The sequence below is a fragment of the Nymphaea colorata genome, chromosome 6 (assembly GCF_008831285.2).
Source record: "Nymphaea colorata isolate Beijing-Zhang1983 chromosome 6, ASM883128v2, whole genome shotgun sequence".
Lineage (NCBI taxonomy): Eukaryota > Viridiplantae > Streptophyta > Magnoliopsida > Nymphaeales > Nymphaeaceae > Nymphaea > Nymphaea colorata.
The window spans coordinates 14,224,093-14,243,694 of NC_045143.1; the positions used below are offsets into that span (position 1 = coordinate 14,224,093).

Below are 19,602 nucleotides of genomic sequence, written 5' to 3' on the forward strand. Positions count from 1 at the left end.
ATAAGTTATAACAAATTACAATAAAGAGGAGGAAAAGAGACCTTGACTAGAAAAGGAGATACAACTTGTGTATTTTAGCACAAAGAATGGTAACAAAAAAGTGTATAAAATGTGATAAATAAGTCAGCTGTTTCAATTAAAAAAAAAAAATCATCGTTTGTTGAAAAAATGTCAAAACGAAAATATGCAAAAAAAAAAAGTGTTTTTTTCACATTTTCACATTTTTCAGGTTTTTTCATTTTAAGCATTTTTATATTTCTTTAATGCAGAACTGTTTGTTTTCTAATTTTTATATGTTGCCTATTTATTCCTCACTTTGTTTTCAACTAATTGTAAGGATTTTTAAAATTTTTTAAAAGTTAGACACATTTTCGCATATTTTTCTTTTTTTTTACAAGCTCGCTGTATTATACCTAAGAAAAACCTCGTCGTTTAAAATGTGTGAATGTTTTTTGTGACTATGGTACAAAGAATAGTATTTTAGGCATTTCAAGTGCTCGAGCATGCTATTTATAGAGGCAAAAAAATCAATGGTATTGTACTAAATTTGGCAACAAAAGAATATAAGAAATTTTCGACAATGGATTCCATCCAAGACATGCAACGGTTTATAACAAATCATAAAACCATACGTTTTCTCCATATCTCTAACCATTTCATGGTATGCCAACCAATACTCAATTATGCTCTCCTATCAAATAAAATATCATCCTAAAAATACAATTAATTATTAGTTTGCAAACAAAATCCACGTAATTATGTAATAAATTGGACAAAGACTGACAATATTCAAAAAGAAAAACATAGCACAAGTATTCATGGGAAAATGACTTTAAGGAAAAAGTCATAAAAGAGGGAATGATAAAAACACCTGGAAACCAAAATCAGATTGAGATATCTTGTATCTCAAACCAGCAACTTGTGCATCATAAGCTGAAATAGGGAAGCACAATAAGACATTAGAGGAGAAACAGGACATTAAACATCATGAAATGAAGGAAAAACATCATGCAACAGCAAAGCAGCTAATTGGGAGCAAGAGATAAGGCATCTGCTAATAACTAATGGTATTAAAGAATCAAACAGCAAGAAAAACCATAGAAAGTATGACATGCTTTTAGTGACTAATAAGTTCCACAAAAGTTTAGTATGTGGTTGACATACTTATACAACACATACTGCATTTAGCACTCAACTGATACAGTTCACAATGTTTACCACAACTATAAGCAGCATAATATGGCAGCATTAGAACATGATAAAGTTCACCCGAAAAGGAAACATATAACCAACTATTGGAACATATAAATTTCATTATGATTATTGCAGTCAGGTCTCCAACAAATGAATAACTGAAAATGGCATACAACCAATTTTCAAAAGCATGGAAGCTTTTTAATTCAAAAATTGGGATTCATAGTGGCTAATGCATGCATATGTTAATACCAAGAAGGGTTGCTAGACTTGCCATAATCATTCAAATAATCCATCAGTAAACGTGTGAAAATATCAGTGAGGACTTCAGCATCAGGAGAATGGCGTGACTCAGGACAGCTGAAATCTATCTCGATAAAAGCCTTCGGAGTGAAGAACAAGTTATCTGGCTTGTACCACAATCTTGAAAAAGAAGTTTTTCGTAGCAAAAATGGATATTTGGCCTGCTTCAGTCATAAATTGCAATTAGAATTTAGCTATAACTTCTAGAAGTAAAGATTGTAAGGAGGAATAAAAGCATAAGGTCATGACTTGGATACTTGTTGCACTTCTTTAATTGCTAAATCAGTGGGAATGAATAAATTTGGTGCGGGCAAATGAAGTTCATCATTAGGGGATGCATCTATCCATTTCTGCAAGATACAAAAGCAAATTGAAACCCACAATGAGGCAAAGATATGGAGATTAAAACCATAAATGCTAACCTGGTTATGGGATGCAAAGATTACAAAGTTATGTTAAAGAGGAAGAGAAGACAAACCTGTACAATGGCATCAGTTATTTTGTCAACAGAAAATTCAGTTTGGTACCACGGCTCCACCATATCTGTGTGGCCTTTAAAACTCTTTGATTCCCAGAAGATTCTGCAAAACAAAGAGTACTTGATCCATAGCACAGTGAACAACGATGAATAAAATAAATCAAATGCTGACTTAGGTTATTAGTGAAGGAATGATACTGAGCATATTTATCTTAAACCTAAACTGCACAGGGATGGCTGAAGTTTTAGGACAGGAAAGGAGTTTAACTTCCCTAGTATTTTGCTTCAGAAGGCAAGTGCTGCTCACTTCCAAAATGCACTACCCCTACCATTACTCTGTGTTTTCATGTCCTTTCCTCTTTGATTTCCCTCACACTTCTCATGTGTCTCCTCCCAGCTAGAAGGGTTAGGATTTCCTCTGGTAGCCTGCTCTGGCTTCAGACCGTTAAATCCCACCTATATCTACTGCATTCTTTCCCAAAATTAGTAATTTTGGTTTTCATGTGTCAAACGACAAGGTTTTTACCGGGTATTTTTTGACAAAGTTGGTTTCATGAGAAAAAATAGGAAAAACTTGGTATTTTTAAAGTAAAAAAATCTAAAAAATGGTGAAAGCAATTTTTAGTGATGATAACAATAACAATGAATAATTTAAACTAAGTTTAAACAATGACAACTTTTTAACTAACTTTTGCCTCTTTTCAAAAAGTTTAAAGAAATATGAGTTGTTCCTTATGATCTATAAGTTTCTAAAAGTTTGAGTTTACTTTAGTAATATAAAAAAATATAGGCTTTTGTGGGAAGTTGGCTTAAATTTCTGTGAATTTATTAGTTTCTGTAATACGGGTTGATTGGCAGGTGAAGGCCATGTCATTGGTTCGATCCCATAGGAATTAGGTTTTTGTGTGCAAACTGAAACTTCTCCACCCTCTCTCTCTCTCTCTCTTTCACTGTGCATGTGTGTGGAACCATCTCGCTGATGGTATAGCAGCTTCTTCGTAAGTGGTATCCCTCTTCCTCTCTCTCTCTCTCTCTCTCTCTCTCTCTCTCTCTCTCTCTCTTTCTCTCTCTCCTTCCCTGGTTGCAGTTGGATTGAGGCACTGACCAACTGCTACCCAGATCGACTAAGGGCATTGATGATGTTTCTTTTATAGCAGTTTAAATAAAGGCAAAGTAATAAGTATAGAAAAAGGTGAAATAGTATTCATTACCAATAATCTTCCTGGAATAGAGTATATTTCTAAAAAACGTAACATAAGAAAAACTGCTACAAAAATAGCATGTGTACTTAAGATAGATGACTGGGTATTAGAAGTAGAAGCATTAATAGATACAGGATGCAGTATTTCAGTGTTGGATAAAGCACTTGTGCCCCCAAAGTACTATAGACAACTAGATCCCACCACTGAGATGCTAGCGGAACAAATGGATGGATCACTACATAGATATACTGAAGAAATCTGTAGGTATAAGATAACCTTTAAGACCTTAGAAGTAGAACATACCAGCTATCAACCTGGACCCAAAACGTTCATTCGACATAGTACTAAATGTATTATAGGATTAAACTTTATATTAGAAAACACCTCTGGATGCGTCATTGCTACGTCTGGCCTTTATTCCCTCCATATTGACCAAGTACCTTGGTCATCAGACTTCGATGATAAGCATAGGAATGGCCATCCTCGATCTAAAGGATCATATCTTATCAGACAACCTTTGGCAAAATAAGAGAAATCCTACTTTTGCCAAAATCCTTTCACTTATGGCAACCCATTTAAACCTAAACAATAGATAGATTCAATTTAAATCCCTCTCACACATCTCCATGGAACAAGTTTCTCTCAGACCACGGAGTCTTGATGCCAATCTCACTCTTGAAAAAAACTTCAAAGCAGCACAGGCAGAAATTATTTAGAGAAAAAAGGAACAAATAGAGATGAAAGGAACAAATAGACAAATTAGAAGAAGTTAAAGTTCTAAAGGAATATTTGGAAGAAGAAGTGCAGAAGCTGCGAGAAAAAGGAGAAACTTTACCCCCACAACTTATAATAGTGAAAGACAAGATCTATAGCATGGTCTTACAGGATAAAAGGAAAGGGCAGATCAACATGCAAGACTTGTTGAGAACAATTGTGAGTAGTCTAGTTCTAAAACGATCAAGCTTAGGTTTTTTTAATAAAGTACCATGATGTGCACCATAATGAAAATTCCTTCTGCGAATGCAAGCAAGGATTTTCTATTCTACAAGCCAATCCTTAAGCTCTGACATAATCAAGAGATACAAGGGATACGACCTATGTCACATGGGTGCAGGTACGATATAGGTATGGGTACGGGGACACAACAATTTTCAAAATTTTTGGACATGCGGACACGGAAAATTTTATATTCTCGAAAATGATAAAATGAAAAAAAAACATTAAATTAATAGCTCACTCTTACAATCTCGTAAGAAAGTTTGTTTTATCACAAGAGTGCTGAATATTTGAAAGGATTGTTCATGGAAATAATTGGATGCATCACAAAAAAATGATAAAATGAAAAAAAACATTAAATTAATAACTTTTATTTTTTGGCGTGTCCCAGACGTGTCCCGTGTCCGGATCCGCGTGTCGACACGGGTACATGGGCAGTTTAGCTGTGTCTGTGTGTCATAGGATACGACTTTCTCCCAAACAATTATTAGATCATGGCTTTTTGAGAAGGCCTATAGTCACAAAAGAAGAACAAACAAAGGAGCTAGAATTCAATTGGTGACTGGCTTATATAGTGAAACACTTGTTTAAAGAAAATTGGGTAGAATTGTATGGATTTGTCAATATTGATATTGAAGTCATTCCTCTGTCCCACGAATATTCCTATTCTTCAGTTAGATAGGAACTCTTAATCATGATTTTGAATGGAGCCTTTCCTGTGCAGACAAAGGTATCAGCAGATGCCCTCGAAGAAGCCTTCACAGACACAGATATTTACACAGATCTCAAACAATGGAGACTTTCACCATGGCCACAAAACAAATATCCTATCATCATAGAAGACAGAAATACTAGAATTTATAATTCAGAATATAGGTTTTCTGCAATTTTTTGTATCCCCTACCAAAGCAATATTCGGATAAATTCAGGGTAATGTGAACACTTTTATCAAATTTCAGCCCACTAGAAAGCAGTACAATCAGGCAATACTCAACGAATCACAACAATTTTGCAAGCTGAAGATGGTGAAGATGATAAATATGAGTATGATGAAGAAGTCATGACCAACATAAACAACACCGTGGATAATTAGTCGAAGAAGTTGTTGACTCATACACCCTGTAGCTTAACGTTTGTCAAGATCGGTAAAACTTGACCAATGTAAGTTTTGGTTAAACTTTTCATGGGTACAGTACTTTCTATGTAAAATTCAAGTATCATCCATTTGAGGAGCTGCGTGACAAACTTCTCCTTTATAAAATCAGCCAAGTCAAATATGGATTTGCGTTGTAGATAGTCGCCTCAAAATCTACCCTGAAAAAAACTCTTCGATAAAATATGAGCTTGTATGCTTGTAAATTTTTCGACATAAAAATTTACCCTATGAATACCCCACAGGATAAACTTTTGGTAACCCCTGAGGCAAGTCATTCGAAGAGCCTCTAGAAGATTGACAAATGTTGCCGACAAAATTTTGTGAAATAAAGCAACGCCACGCCGTGTGTAGCCAAAGGAAGAAGACGAAGGAATCTTATACACATCAAAAGCAAGCAGTAAAAAAGTCAACGATTTCTACTTTTGGAAAACCAAAAGGCGATATTGCTGTAGCAAGTATTGTAGTTTTCGTTGTAGCAGCACAGCGGACACTATTCAGTATTGCAGCACTTTTGACTTTCGAGCTCAACGAAACACGTACGACTACAATTCCATCTGGCACACGCTACCCATCCAGCCTCGGGTTCTCTTTCTCTTTGTCCTTTGTAATAAGTTAGAACTTTCTATTAGAGGGAATCTATTCCCTTTTGCCAATTTGTTTCTTTACGCTTTACATCGTCGGGAAGGCATGTGATTCCTTTTCCAAATTATAAGTTTGTTTGAAGCCTGGTGCCTACTATATCAGGCCACCTCTGAATCTGTAAAAACCATCCTCTAAATTCTCTGAACCCTTCGATATTCACTCCTAACTAGTGGTTTCAAAGCTCGACTTCTCATTTTCTAGCCCTTTTCCCTTTTTCTCAGTCTCTCTCCTCTCAGTCGTTTTCCACGTAAAAGTGAACCGGCACTCTCGTGTAGTTATCTGGCCCCCATTTTTGTTTTGCTTCCTTTAAAGTATGTCGTTGAGGAAACGTACTGGTTTGGGATTTGAGGTTCTTTGTATTTTGGAATTTTAGTATTAGGTAACTTTCTGAATTTTAAAGTTCTGTTAAACTCTTTATGTAAAGGGTCAAACATAACCCTAATCATTATTTAGTCTAAAGGAAAAGGAGCAGCCGACAGATTCTAGACTGCTACCTACTCTCTCTTTCTTCCTCAAGTTCTCTTCTTCTCCTTCTTATCTACCTCTCTAAGTAACATGGTATTAGAGCAACGGACCTAGGACTGTGCCATCTAGGGTTTCACGCTGCTTCCCTCTTTCCCTCATTTCTCATCTCTTCATTCAAGCTAAGGTTACACGTCTAAAGTTTCTGCTGCTTACAAAAGAAACAATTAGATTGTTTGGTGGAAGGGCTAATCACGTTCAAGTAGAGACGTGATTTGCACCCTTATGTTGCGGTCAAAGTCGTGATGTTGCTGAAGAACCAAATCTGATGTCGTTGACAAGTTGTTATCGTCGTTCAGATCTGAATGTGGCAGTGTATCAGATCTGACTCAGTTGATGCTGTTGAAGAAATTCAGACCAGAGAAATTCTGATCTGCTTGGCCGTGTGGTGCTTGGTTGATTCTCACAGTTAAAGCATCATCGAAGTTGAGTGAAGCAGGCAGGTTTGTGTTGAACTCTGGTTGCAGTAAATCTGTGCATGTTAGTCTATATTCAGTCTGCCGTAGGTTTGTGTTGAAATCTGGCTGCAGTAAATCTGTGTATGTTAGTCTATATTCAGTCTGCCGTGGGCTTTTATATTCTCCTATTTTTGAGGTTCTAGCATGGCTGCCAATAAACCTATACAACATGATAGAACTGAATCTGGAAATCAGCAAACAGAGGCTAGTGTTGATTACAAAGCTTTCTCAAGTCCATTTTCCTTTGGATCTACTATCAAACCTGAGGGAGCCAACTATGCTGTATGGGCTAGAGCCTTCATGTTGTCAGTCATTGGACATGAAAAGAAATATATATTGGAAGAAGATAAACCAGTTGAAAAGATTGGTAAATACGCACAGTGGAAGGAAGAAAACAACATAATTAGTGTTTGGCTTATGAATAGCACTCAGCCCCACATTGCAGCAAGGCTTTGTTATTATAATACAGCCAAAGATATGTGGAATTCTCTCCGACAGACGTACTCTCAAGACAAGATTATCAGCAAAATTTTATAGGTTCAACAAGAATTTTTACAAACAATGTTATCTGTATCGTAAGATATGTATCGTATAGGTCTAAAAAACCTATAAAATACGCTTACGATACACGAGCGTGTATCGTACGATATGGGGGAAAACACAAAATTCTTTAATTTTTAAAGTTTAAACACTGATCCCTCTCTTTCTTCTTGTTTTTAAAGACTCCAAGAGACGTGGGAGGGAGAGATTTTTGCCCATTTTCATAAAAAATAACCGAGGATTCAACGATTTGGGGAGATATTATCGTTGAATCATGAAGGATGATAATATATGTTTTGGCCGCCATGGCTTCCGCTCAATGGTGTCGGGCCGTCCACCTAGATCCCATCAAACTCAATGGTGACCCTTACTCAACAGCGAGGATCCACCCTCATGACCCTTGTTGCTTGATAGCAAGGTGGACCCTTGCCATTGAGCAAGGGATGTCGTCACCTCTCATTCGTCAGTGTTATTTTGTCGACTTAGTGATGCGGCTCTACCTGCCCAGCCCTAGGATTCCTAGGATGTGCCTGGTTTCTCATGAAAATAAATACAATGATCGCCTGACTAAACAGTACAAGAGCCCATCCGACTATGCTAATGCTCACCATACAAAAATAAATCTCTCTTTAGCTAGAGTGAACTTGTGCCAAGTGCATGAAGATCAAGGATAGGCAGCCAAACCACACAAGAGAGAGGAGGGTAGAAAAGGTGGAGAAGAGGGAGACACATGGCCAAGAAGGGTGGCTGTTGCCGCAGCTGGGTAGAGAAAGCCCAGGCTTAGTAATAGTGCACTGGGGTCACAGACAGTTCCCAAAGGGTTAGCCTCGAACTGGTTCTCTTATGGTGCCTGGATTTGTGGGAAATAGCCAGTGCACGACCCTATGGGCTCCAACAGCAAGGCTGTCTGAGTGTAGTTGCATATGGCCTGCTCGGCTATGGCTGAGAGTAGCCAAGGAGCAGCCGAGAGCGACAGGGCCGAGGTGGCCCATAGATGCTATGTCTAGCCAGCACTTGGCTAATAGTGGGGGCAAAGGCCTTTGGGGTAGGCTACGGCCGGGCTTGGCACGCAGTGCTGAGATTAACTGGTCTATTGGGCAAGGTATGCTAAAGGCTGCTGAGTAGTGCAAGGCCAGGCTGGCCAGTGATGCCAAGTTTGCCAGGCGAGTCACCTGGCTAAGCTTGGAAAGGTTGACCGAGGTTAGTCGGCAGGCTGCCGAGGGCCTGTTGGCAGTGACACGAGTCATGGCTGAGGACCAAGGCTCGGGTGAGTGTGGGAAGCACTCGATATGCCACGGCCACACTAGACTCAGTTGTGACCGAGGCTTGGGTGGCTGCTCTTGGTCATGGTAGGCACAACCTGGCACTTGGTCGAGGCTGTCGTGGTGCTGCAGCTGGCTGCTACTAAGTGCTCGTGACCAGAGGTTTAGAGCTAGTTGCTGGTGGGGAAACACAGTGTACAAACTACAAAAGTATATCTACAGTGCAAAGTACATGGATTCAGAAAAACGTGTGACATGCTCGATGAAATGACCGAGTTGGAGACTCTCACCTTGGCCAGGGAATAGATCGCCAGTAGTTGCAACCGGGATTCACCTATCCAGCTAGTGGTGGGTAAAACTTTTTCTCCTATGACACACATGTCCTAAGGCCTTCCTCCATGAGAAGAGTCTCTTGGCAGTAGCTGAGAGGGGACGAGGCCACGACGGGGGTTGAAGTTGAGTCTCTCATAGCTTGTTGGCACGCATGAGGAGAACTCAAGCAAAGCAATGTGTGGTGACTATGCTTGCCCAAAAGGTTGCCGAGGGACTCGAACTCCGTGGTGAGAGTGGTTGAGAGTTGGGGCCTCCATGGAGTGAGATTGGATGGCACAGGATCAGGCCCTACCTCATATACATATCACAGCAAAAGAGACTTGGTCATAGCAGGAGTGGCTGCCGATGGTGGGCATTAGATAAGTTTGTGGTCATCATCCTTCCAACAACAAGAAGTCATGGTCGAAGGCTTCGGTTGTGGGTGCGCCTGGACAGCTCTGCCAAAAGATAACCAATGAAGGCCAAGGGAGTAATGGCTAGACTGGCCACTGATCCGAAGAGAGAGAGACTCTTAAAAAGTCAAATCAAATCCATTCCAAAATTACCAAAAATGAAAAGTCTAGGGCTTTAAGATAATGCACCCTCAAAACAAGGTAACATCATCCAATCAAATGAATGCAAATTCGAATAAAGCAATGCTATTGGCTGGCATCATTGTCACAAAAAACGTGTACGGGTATAATATGGCAAAGTTGTATATCTCGGAATAAAACGAGAACGGGTATAATACGCCTTTTTTTCACGTTTTTTACTTTTTAACGTTTTTTTAAAAAAGACACATTTTGTGCGGGTATTATATGGCTGACTATGTTTTGCCATATTATACGCGCCTTTTTCCAATAAGACGCGTTTTTTGTGACAGTGGCTGGCATGAGCTAGGAGGCAAAAACTTAGGAGATATGCGCCTTTTTCCAATAAGACGCGTTTTTTGTGACAGTGGCTGGCATGAGCTAGGAGGCAAAAACTTAGGAGAATCGGGCTTGAGCTCTCTAGGTGGCTACGAAGGTGGCGTCTGCCCAAAATAGAACTCGTGCCTCTTTGAGCACGTCTTGGACGGGGGCCTACCTTATGGCATGTTGTGAGTGGATGCAAACGTGTGAAGCCATGCAAACAACGGCTAAAGGCTGGCATGTGAGAGCTCAAGTCAGGCACCCATTGGCCCGAAGTAGGCGTGTGCTGAAGTACGCCCGATGCAAGAACAAACACGCCTGATTGGGGCTGGGCTCGAGGTGGCTCACATCCAGGTGGGCTGCTTGGGTTGGGCCCAAGCTCCTCCGAAGACTATGGCGATGTTATTTGAGAGCTATCAAGCACTATCGGGCTGTGCAAGCTGGATAAAACATTGGCTAAGGGTGTGGCTAGGCTACTGTCAGTGGTGTCAAATGCTAGGGCAGCCTCATTCGGAGGCATGGTTGGTGGCTGTTGCTGCAAGATATGAGCTGAGGATCGTGAAGAGCAAGGGCCCTTACTGGGGTCCCCTCAGCTCCTCCCCCCTAGAATTGGTCTTGTCCCTTAGACTGAATAAATGGATGCCTATGAAACTGGTAGGACGCAAGCTGCGGGCACTGTAGCTGTCCAGAAAACCCAGACTGCGCTGCCGTCCTGACCTCCCAAGATCTCTTCGGGAATGCTTTCGGTTCCGGAGATACCAAGATTACAATTCAGTTTCTACCCCACTGGGACAAACCCAGTGAATCCCCCAGGGTAAGGGTACAAGGAGGGCTTTTCCCGCCTATTCTAGGTCTGAACCTACTACACAGATGGGTTCAAGGCCTTACAACCGTTGCGTACAAGAATGCCCTCAGCCTCACTCAACAAACCATTCATTCATGTCTATGCGTACAAACCATTCCCCAGCCCATAGGTTGGATCACAGTTAAGGCTGAAAGCGAGTAAACCCACCCCGTTCTATAGGGGGAGAGTGAGGCAAACCTCGCTGGGGCTAGCCCAGCGGCACGACCAAGGGCAGAAGACCAAGGCCCTCGGTATCCAGCAACGGACGGCGAATCAGGCGGTTACCAGCTTCCTTCACGCCCCCTGTCGCTCCTTGGAAACGCCCTCAAACACAAGCAGCAGGGCAATTACCAAGAACACAATTTACAGGAATAAAGGAGGCGAGAGTAGAGGAGCTTCACCAGACGGCAATAGGGACCCCAGGAGCGAACGTAAGGGGTGAGGCAGGCACCGATTAACGCCGGTGCACGCGCGCTGCCAAGCAGCCTTTGCTCCTAGCTCCTCACGGCTGGTACCTAGCGGCTCGTCGAGCAGCCCTCACAATAGAAAGCCAAGCAGTCAATGCGTAATCAAACAAGCAAGAATAGTCCCAAGGAATAGAGAAGCGTCACCGTGTGCGAAGATAAACCCCGGGAGCAGACGTCAGTGGGGTGAGGCAAGCGCCGTTTAACGCCGGCGCAGGCGCGCTGCAGGGCAGCAAGTGCTCCAGCTTCCCACGGTCGAGACTGGTATGCTCAGGTTCAAAGGCGTAGACAGGGGTCTAGCCGCTTCCGAAGGACACCATAAATCATAGAACTGTCCGATTGAGCCGAGTTTTGGACAGCAGCTCTGTCGGATAGTTATCCGAGGATGGGCCAAGGTGGAGCTGGAAAGAACCCAGCATGCGAGTTCAAGCTCCTGGAGAAGCCCCTGGTCTGTCACAGGCGACAGGCTGCTGGAAGACCCTCTGTCATTGAACAGGGCAGCAGACCTTCGAAAATTCCCAGAAATTCACCCCGGCGTCGGATGGGGGTGAAACTTGGTAGGAAGGTCGCCAGGATGGATACAAAGGGACGCCCCAAGTTTGGGGGGCAAATGCCCACCCCAAGGCAGGGTCGTTGAAGGATTTAAGTTCGGAACTGTTACAGGCGGCAGAGGCTCAGTTCAACTTCAGGCGCAGGACAGGGGAGCTCAACCTTGCAAAATTCACCAAAAATCGCTCGAAGCTCGGGTTGAGCTGAAATTTGGTGTGCGGCTGCCTGGGATACCTATCTGTAGACGCCCAAAAGATGGGGGGCAAAAGCCCACCCTAAGGTCCAGTCGTTGCTTCCTCAAGCTGCTGGACTGATACCCGAAACAGGGGAGAGACGGCAGAACAGGGGAGCGACCTTCAGAAATTCACAGCAGCTCAATCCGGTGGCGGATGAGGCTGAAACTTGGTGGGCAGGAGGCCATGACCATTACGTTGGGACGCCCAGAGTATGGGGGGCAACAGCCCACCCCAAGACCCAGTCGTTGGAAGGATTAGGATCTGGCCTGTTACATAAAACAGAGCTCACGACAGAGCACTGAGCTTCTTCTTCCTCACGGCCCAACCCAGCCACCAGTTCCAGCCTTCAGTTCGTGCAGTCCACGGGCAGAAACGAGGATCAGCAACCAGAGAAAGAGGAAGGAGAAGATCCTTCACCCGATTTGGGGTTTTCCCCCAAATAGCTATCGCAAACAGGGGAACCAGCTGGGAATCAGGCGGAGTTCACAGGGAGCGCCACCAGCGAGGTCTCGTTTCCGTCGGAGGGTCTCTTGGCAGCGGTGGATGATCGAATCCTCCCCAGAATTGATTCATGGTGTCGCCCAGGGCTGAAGAAGGCAACGGCGTGGTCCCCTGGATCAGATGGGAACGCCTCAGCTATCTGTTCGGGTGGAGGAGACGCTGAAAGGGGCGGACATCCGCCAGTGATCTAAGAATTCCGGCAGGAGGCTTCTCAGTCGCTTGGAGCTGTCGGATCTTCTTCAGTGAGGTCCCACGGCATCGCCCAGAGGTGAGGAAGGCAATGGCGAGGTCCTTTGGTTCAGATGGAAGAGCATCAGCTGCCTGTTCGGGTGGAGGAGGCGTTGAAAGGGGCGGACAGCAGCCTGAGAGATCAGAAATCCGTCGGGTGGGGTTTTCAGCCTCTTTGAGCTGTCGGGTCCTGCTTAGAGGTGAGCCATAGCGTCGCCCAGAGGAGCAGAAGCCAACGGCGATGCTCCCTGGTTCAGATGGAAGGGATTCAGCAGGCTGGATAGGAAGATGAGGCATGAACAGGGGCGGACAGCAGCCCGCGTGCGTCTGACTTCATTGGGGTTTCGTTGGCAGCTGAGGGCAGCCAGATCCTTCTCAGGGATGATCCACGGCGTCGCCAAGAGGGGCAGAAGCCACGGCGTTGTCCCTTGGTGACGCTGAGCAGATCTGCAGGCTGGTTAGGAGGAGGTGATGCGGTGGAGGCTGCGGGTGAAGCAGCAGCATTTAGCTGCAGTGGAGGGCGACAGGAGAAGCTTGGACCTCACGGGGGAAATCAGAAGAAAGCATCGGAGGTAAGGGATGCGTGGGAAAGATAGAAGAAGCTGAGGATCGAGGAGAGGAAGAGGCGTCAGGAGGTAGGGACGCGAGAGAGAGAAGCGGGGGAGACAACCCTCGCCATGGCGAGCGTGAGCCCTCGGGTGGGAGGAGAGAGAAAATCGCGAGAGAGGAGAGAGAAACCAGGTTCTTCATAAAACATGTATATCCTGTACAGTGAGGTTCATGCGTTTTAACGCATGAGTGAGCCGGTTCGCTCAGCCGAACCGGTTGCATCTGGCCGAACCGATTCACAGTCCAATAGGTTACAACAATAAAAGATTTAAGTAAAAATAAGTAAAAATATGTACAACACGAAAGGGAAACCGTTTCGCACGGTCACCCAAGTCCATCAACGCCCGTTCCAAGGGCGGGGTTAGTCGAGACGCTCGAGCTGGGTGTGAACCCACTCCACCCTGACTCAGGAAGGGTGGTCTTCATCACGAGCATGGCAGCGTCTGAACCGTCCTCCTTCAGCATCCGTCCATCGCGCCGTGTGCCAACTAGTTCCTTGGTCCCGCTGGGTCCGGGTGCGTCATCGTCCCTGTCACACGAAGGGTTAGCCATATAAAATTCGAAACACGGGTCGGTCATCGGCTCTTTCCTTGCTCGACGGGTGTGGACGGTGTCTGCCCTGGTCGTAGACCCGACGACGCTAGCTGTCCCGCGTCTATCGGCACTACCTTCGGCACTAGGTGGCCAACGTCGGCGGCCCTCGGTGTAGGTCTGGCCGGTCCTGGACGGCACTCTGTTGCCTCCTTCGCCCCCGACGGGCTCAACGGCAGTAGCAGTGGCCTCGCCCACGTCCTGTCTCGACGGACTCCTAGACAGGCACGTATCAGAAACAAATCATCCTCATCCTCCCAAGTTTGACCCACTTCTTCTTGATTCCATTGGACCAAGACATGACAAACAATTGTGCCCTCACCCGTAATCGTCATCACCTTAAAGATTTGGATCAGCAAGGGTGAGTACCACCTCAAACTAGTGTTATACATATCGTATGATACAAGGCCGTATCGTATGATACGTATCGTCGTTTTTTTATTGTACGATACAATACACCACCCATACCGCAAATGGGTGGTGTATCATATGTGTGATACATAGCTTGTATCATATGATACGGGCTATACATAGCTTTGTATTTGAGGTTCAGTCGGATTCGACACCATTACTGAGAGTAGCATGCTAAGGATTAATATTATATTCATGACTTAGCAATATCCTAGATTATATGCTCTTTGTATGATGCTTAAATTACCTAGCTTTATGTTCTAATGATGGTGACATATTTCTATGTGTACATAGGTGAAGGTGGAATAGGCTGGGTATTTTGGTCATTCCCCTCTGTTAAGCCAATCCCTAACCATGCAAGGTTAAGGCCATTGGTGTAATGGGGGTCCTAATGCAAGATTAGATAACATGATGATAGATTAGGATAATGTAATTATGGAAATAACAAGAAAATAATCTACTAAGCTAGGTTGTGAAAACTTAAGGCTCAAATAATCCTAACTCCAAAATATAAAGCAAGGATTAATGAATACCTAGCTTTCAGAACCCTGCTTCAATGGAAAGGTCTTGATTCTCGACAACAATCCCTTAAAAATCTTAGATATTCACCAAGTGGGAGTGAAGCTAGCTAATGGCCAGTTCGACCTTGATCAAAGCTTGCATCAGACCAAAGACCAAGATAAAAATAGAAAATTACAAAAAAGTATAAAATTTACATAAGAAGCGGAAAATACATTTTACCCTATACCTAAATATGTAGCAACATACTTATACATATACAAAAATGTACGTGCATGTGTATAATCATACATACATACATAGAAGTTACGTACATACACGTATTCCAGCATCCTCTCTCGAAAATTTAGTGAGAAGAAAATTGAGCTTGGAGATAACAATGCTATGGTAGAAAAGTCTGCCATTTAGTTTCCAAAAGCAACATATGGAAGACTAGTTACATTCTTCAAATATTCTTTTGAAACAGAGTGACTGTCCATCTCAATACATTTGGACAAAACATAATATTGCTCCAGGGCGTTCTTCAGAAATTTTGTTTTTTACAAAATGATAGTCAATTTCAATGTTGGGTTCTCTCATGAAATGTATGATTTCTGGTGACATATATATTTTGTTGTCAAGGCACGTCACATGCCAAATTTTCACTATTTGTTTCTTTAATATGCACAATTAACACAAACTTAGGCAATGTAACAGACTCGACAACACTCAACAAATAGTCACAAAATTGTCAGAGTTATTAGTAATGATCTCTAGCTTATAAGTTATAACTAAATACTTTGAGCATATCTCACGAACATCAACAAAGAAAAGTATTTCATATATGATGCCTCTCCAACTTAATTTGAACATTATTATGCAATGCCTCGTATTCCACAAAGCAGCCATCAGAATCAGAAACTGGAAGACAGGATGGCCATTTAGGTACAAGTAAAACTGAATTCAAGAGCTAACTTAGCCAAACACATCAGCAATTATTTTTATAAAGTCAGCAAACGGTAATTTATGGTTACCTGAGATTATTTGGAGTGAGATCATTTAGTATCATGTAGATAGTGTCTGAACAGAACTTAGAAGGAAGTGATGAGCCTACAAGCCAATCATGTGGCGGATAAAGCTGAAAAAGAAAAATATTTACTAATTAGAAAAGAATGGATAAAGCTTATACAAGCAAAGGCAAAATTGGTGCTAGTTATTAGAAGAGGATGATATCTAATAAATGAAGTACAAACAAATGTCAATGATGTGTAAAAACAATTTCATATCTGAGCGTGTTCATGTAAAGGATATAGCATCATTAGCACCTTGTAATTAGTTCGAACTTGAGAGAGGAAAAAAAAAAAAGGTTTTCCAAATTATCATTGGCTTATGGGTTACAACATAAATATCCCTTGCATTAATGGTATGTCAAAGTGACTATTTTGTTTCTCTTTCATGTGTCTCCTTTAACCGAGCCTTCTCTCACTGGCTCCCCCTGGTCTCCCGCACTCTCTCCTTCTTTCGCCCTTACTCCCTCGTTCTCTGCTCACACTCCCCCTCCCATATGTTGTCTCTCTCGCTCACACGCTCTCGTTGTTCTCTCTCGTCGTCAATCTCCCTCTCCCAGACGCACGCACCTTTGTCCGTCTCAGTTTTTTCTCTCTCACACATCTGCTCCCTTACTCTCGAACTCTATCTCTCTGCCCAGCCGAGCCATCTCTCTGTCTTGGCTCTCCCTCTCAACCGAATGCTCTCCCTCGTCAGATTTCTCTCTCTCACAATATCTTTTGCTCATGCTCACCTTCCTTAGTAAGGTGTGGGTTGGACTGCAGCTTGGGGAATACGTCTTTCCCCTCATACCAGCAAATAGGGGGTGTTGGTGGCAACGGCAGCAGATAGTCTTCGACGTTTGGCGATTGGTCAAGCGTTTGTGATGGCTGCCGGGACCTACAGCAGTTGGGGCTCTATAAGAGTAGTGGGCGAGCCCTAACTGAGCCTATTTTGTCTAATGTTTTCCTTAAGAGCATGAATAATTATTTGAGCATGTTACATTCAAGATTTAATGATTTAGGGCAATCAATAGAGATTTTATTACTTTGAAGGAGGTCTATGACTGTCTTGGAGGGGCGTTGATCTATGTTATATTTTTGTTGGAATTTGCGATGCACGTGGGAAGAGGGTACTTATGTTGGTTTGCATGCGGAATTACAATTGGAAGGGAATGACGGAACATGTAAGTTATGAGGGTTCGGACATATGCTTAGGTGCGATGAAAATGCTTGTTCATGTTGATTTGATTAATTTTATGCTCTTACTAGTGAGCTAATGTCATTGTCATCAAATTGACGAAGGTGAAACATGATTGTTGGGATGACGCCTCAACTAAGGAAGCAAGTTGAGAAACATACTATAGATAGGTTCAATCGAGGTCTTGGAGTTTCAATCATTTGGTCACAACCTCGAAAAGATGTGAAAAACTTGTTGGAGGGTTTTACAGACCGATTCTACCTTTTGACACCTTCTTGAGACGATAACCTATGACTTGATGGTCCTACTTCTTACCTAAATAGATTTTAGAATGGAATGAATAGAAAAACTTATTGCTTTGAATTTTTACAGCTGGACCGAGTACATCGAGCAGACCTTGAGCAATAGGATCCGTAGCTTGAGGCGATTTCGGGTTTTGTGGAGTCGCGCGACAAGTATGGTGACATTTCAGGCAAATCTCTGCCATGGGCCAAATATGGATTGTGTGTAGCATGCTTAAGTGTGGCTTTCTAGGGCCATTGGGTCCACGAATGTGTTTATGTTCGAATGATGGGTGTATCTGCGTGCTTCTTGAATGAATGTATGTATGAAATTGATTGACTATGTGGCTTAATCATCTTAAAAATATTCTACGATGGCATATGCATGCTAAAAATTATAACTGCTTAGGACAAATTAGGCAGGGTAACAAGTCGAGTATCTTCTCGACCCCGATTGTGCATTAGTGAGCATCGTAGCATGATATTTGCTTAGGACAGCTACAAACTAACCACGGATCGAGATTACTCTCCGTGGGTTCGGCTAAGTTTTCATATGAACTACTTGTTATGATTTGATATCATTATGAGAGCTTTGCTAACATTGCTATTGCGCAATGAGTTGATTGAATGGACTTAACCAGTAGAAGTCCCCATAGAGTGTGGTTTGGCTAGCCAAGAGTATTGATTGAATGTGTGACCTTCTTAGGAAGGCGGTTTGGGTTCTAGCTGTACTCGTGAAGTGAACCAGCCTTGGGTCCTAGCCAATCCTATTGTCAATGATTTTTTCATAATGATAAATTAAGAAAGAATAATTGATTGGGGGCCAGTGGGTTATGTTAAAGTTCTTTTTAGAGTCAATTTGAGGTTTTCTGTAATATTAGAAAGTGGACTAGGGACTTATAGTCTTTACCCTAATCTCTTTCAACTTGAGATTAGGGTTACGTGATCAATAATAGAAACGACTCTCTCTCTCTAATTACAACAGGTCATGACAATACGTTTGGAATACATCTGGCCCTTGCCACTGGTCTCGCCTGCTCGAAGTGCAGGCTGTGCAAAGCCCTAAGATATCGTTGTGTGATGTGCTTGAAGCGTTAGGTTCCCACCTTCCCAACCTGGGTGTCCTAGGGAAGGCTGAACGACTCTCTTTGGAATTCACACATCCTTGGTTGATTGTTCTACCGTTGCAACGTGAACAGATCTGTATTATTTCAGGCCCCCACGGGAGTTGTCACCCAACTATAAGTCGCCTGTGGTGTGCACGCACTTGTGTTTTGCACTGATATGAGCTGTCGATTCACTGAATCAAATGTAAATGAAATGAATGTAAATAAAACACATGTGAATGAAGTGAATGTGCTTGAATTGAATATGACTAATAAGTGTGTACCCAGGGCAGCAAGTTGATCACATGGCTCTGCTTACATACTACTAGGGAGATTTTAGATGTATAGCAATGCTGGCACGTCATGTTTTGTTTCATTGATGTCTTGTTTTTGTTTAGACATCAATGTTTTGTTGTGGGGGTATTTCTGTCATGAGTGTCATTGATAAATGTTATGTCATTTTGTATGAAATGATTCTGATACAGAAATGAATTATTCGCCCCCTTGCTATTTGATTTGCATAACTCCATTTTGATTGTTGTGTCGCCGCACCATAACGAGTTATGTTGAATGAAAAAAAAATTGGGGGATCAAAAGTTGGGGTGTGACATTACGTAAGTACACAAATATATATTCTTGTTATATTATACAATTGCTATATGTATGCCTATGTAAAGGGTTTCTTGGCCCTCATTAATTTATGCTTCTTGTAAGTTTTCTCAGCCTTGTCTTGTGCCTTAGTGCACTAACTTTTGTTGTGCTTATAGTGCCTTAGTGCACTTTTTTATTTGGAGACTTCCGACTTGTGCTTCTAGATTTCTTGATGTATATTTTCAATCTATATTATCAAAGCTAGGCCTTGTGTATCCTGATTGTTGCTTGATTTTCCAAGTTATGGGTGACTTAGAGGATGTGTTTTTGCTGCCTTGAAGGTTCTGCTCACAAACTGTTTGGTGAATTTCCTACAAGTGACTCTGTTTTTTCATGCTGAATGATTTTTTTTTTTTAAGATCTGTTGCTGCATCATCATGGTGCATCATTTTCAACGAGAGTTCAGAATC

At 42.6% G+C, this 19,602-nt stretch overlaps 1 protein-coding gene across 3 annotated transcripts in view; it reads right to left on the reverse strand.

Annotated features, from left to right (window-relative positions):
* The window catches only part of LOC116256933 (insulin-degrading enzyme-like 1, peroxisomal), a 78,258-nt gene that overhangs the window by 34,571 nt on the left and 24,085 nt on the right, over nucleotides 1–19,602 (reverse strand). For 2 of the 3 annotated variants that reach the window (XM_031633512.2, XM_031633514.2), the window contains exons 14-18: nucleotides 15,942–16,045; nucleotides 1,976–2,078; nucleotides 1,755–1,847; nucleotides 1,469–1,661; nucleotides 872–933 (exon numbers count right to left, since the gene is read on the reverse strand). In XM_031633512.2, the coding sequence (XP_031489372.1) occupies nucleotides 872–933; nucleotides 1,469–1,661; nucleotides 1,755–1,847; nucleotides 1,976–2,078; nucleotides 15,942–16,045 (555 nt within the window). The remainder of the gene's footprint in view (nucleotides 1–871; nucleotides 934–1,468; nucleotides 1,662–1,754; nucleotides 1,848–1,975; nucleotides 2,079–15,941; nucleotides 16,046–19,602) is intronic. The other variant, XM_031633513.2, reaches the window with a different exon arrangement.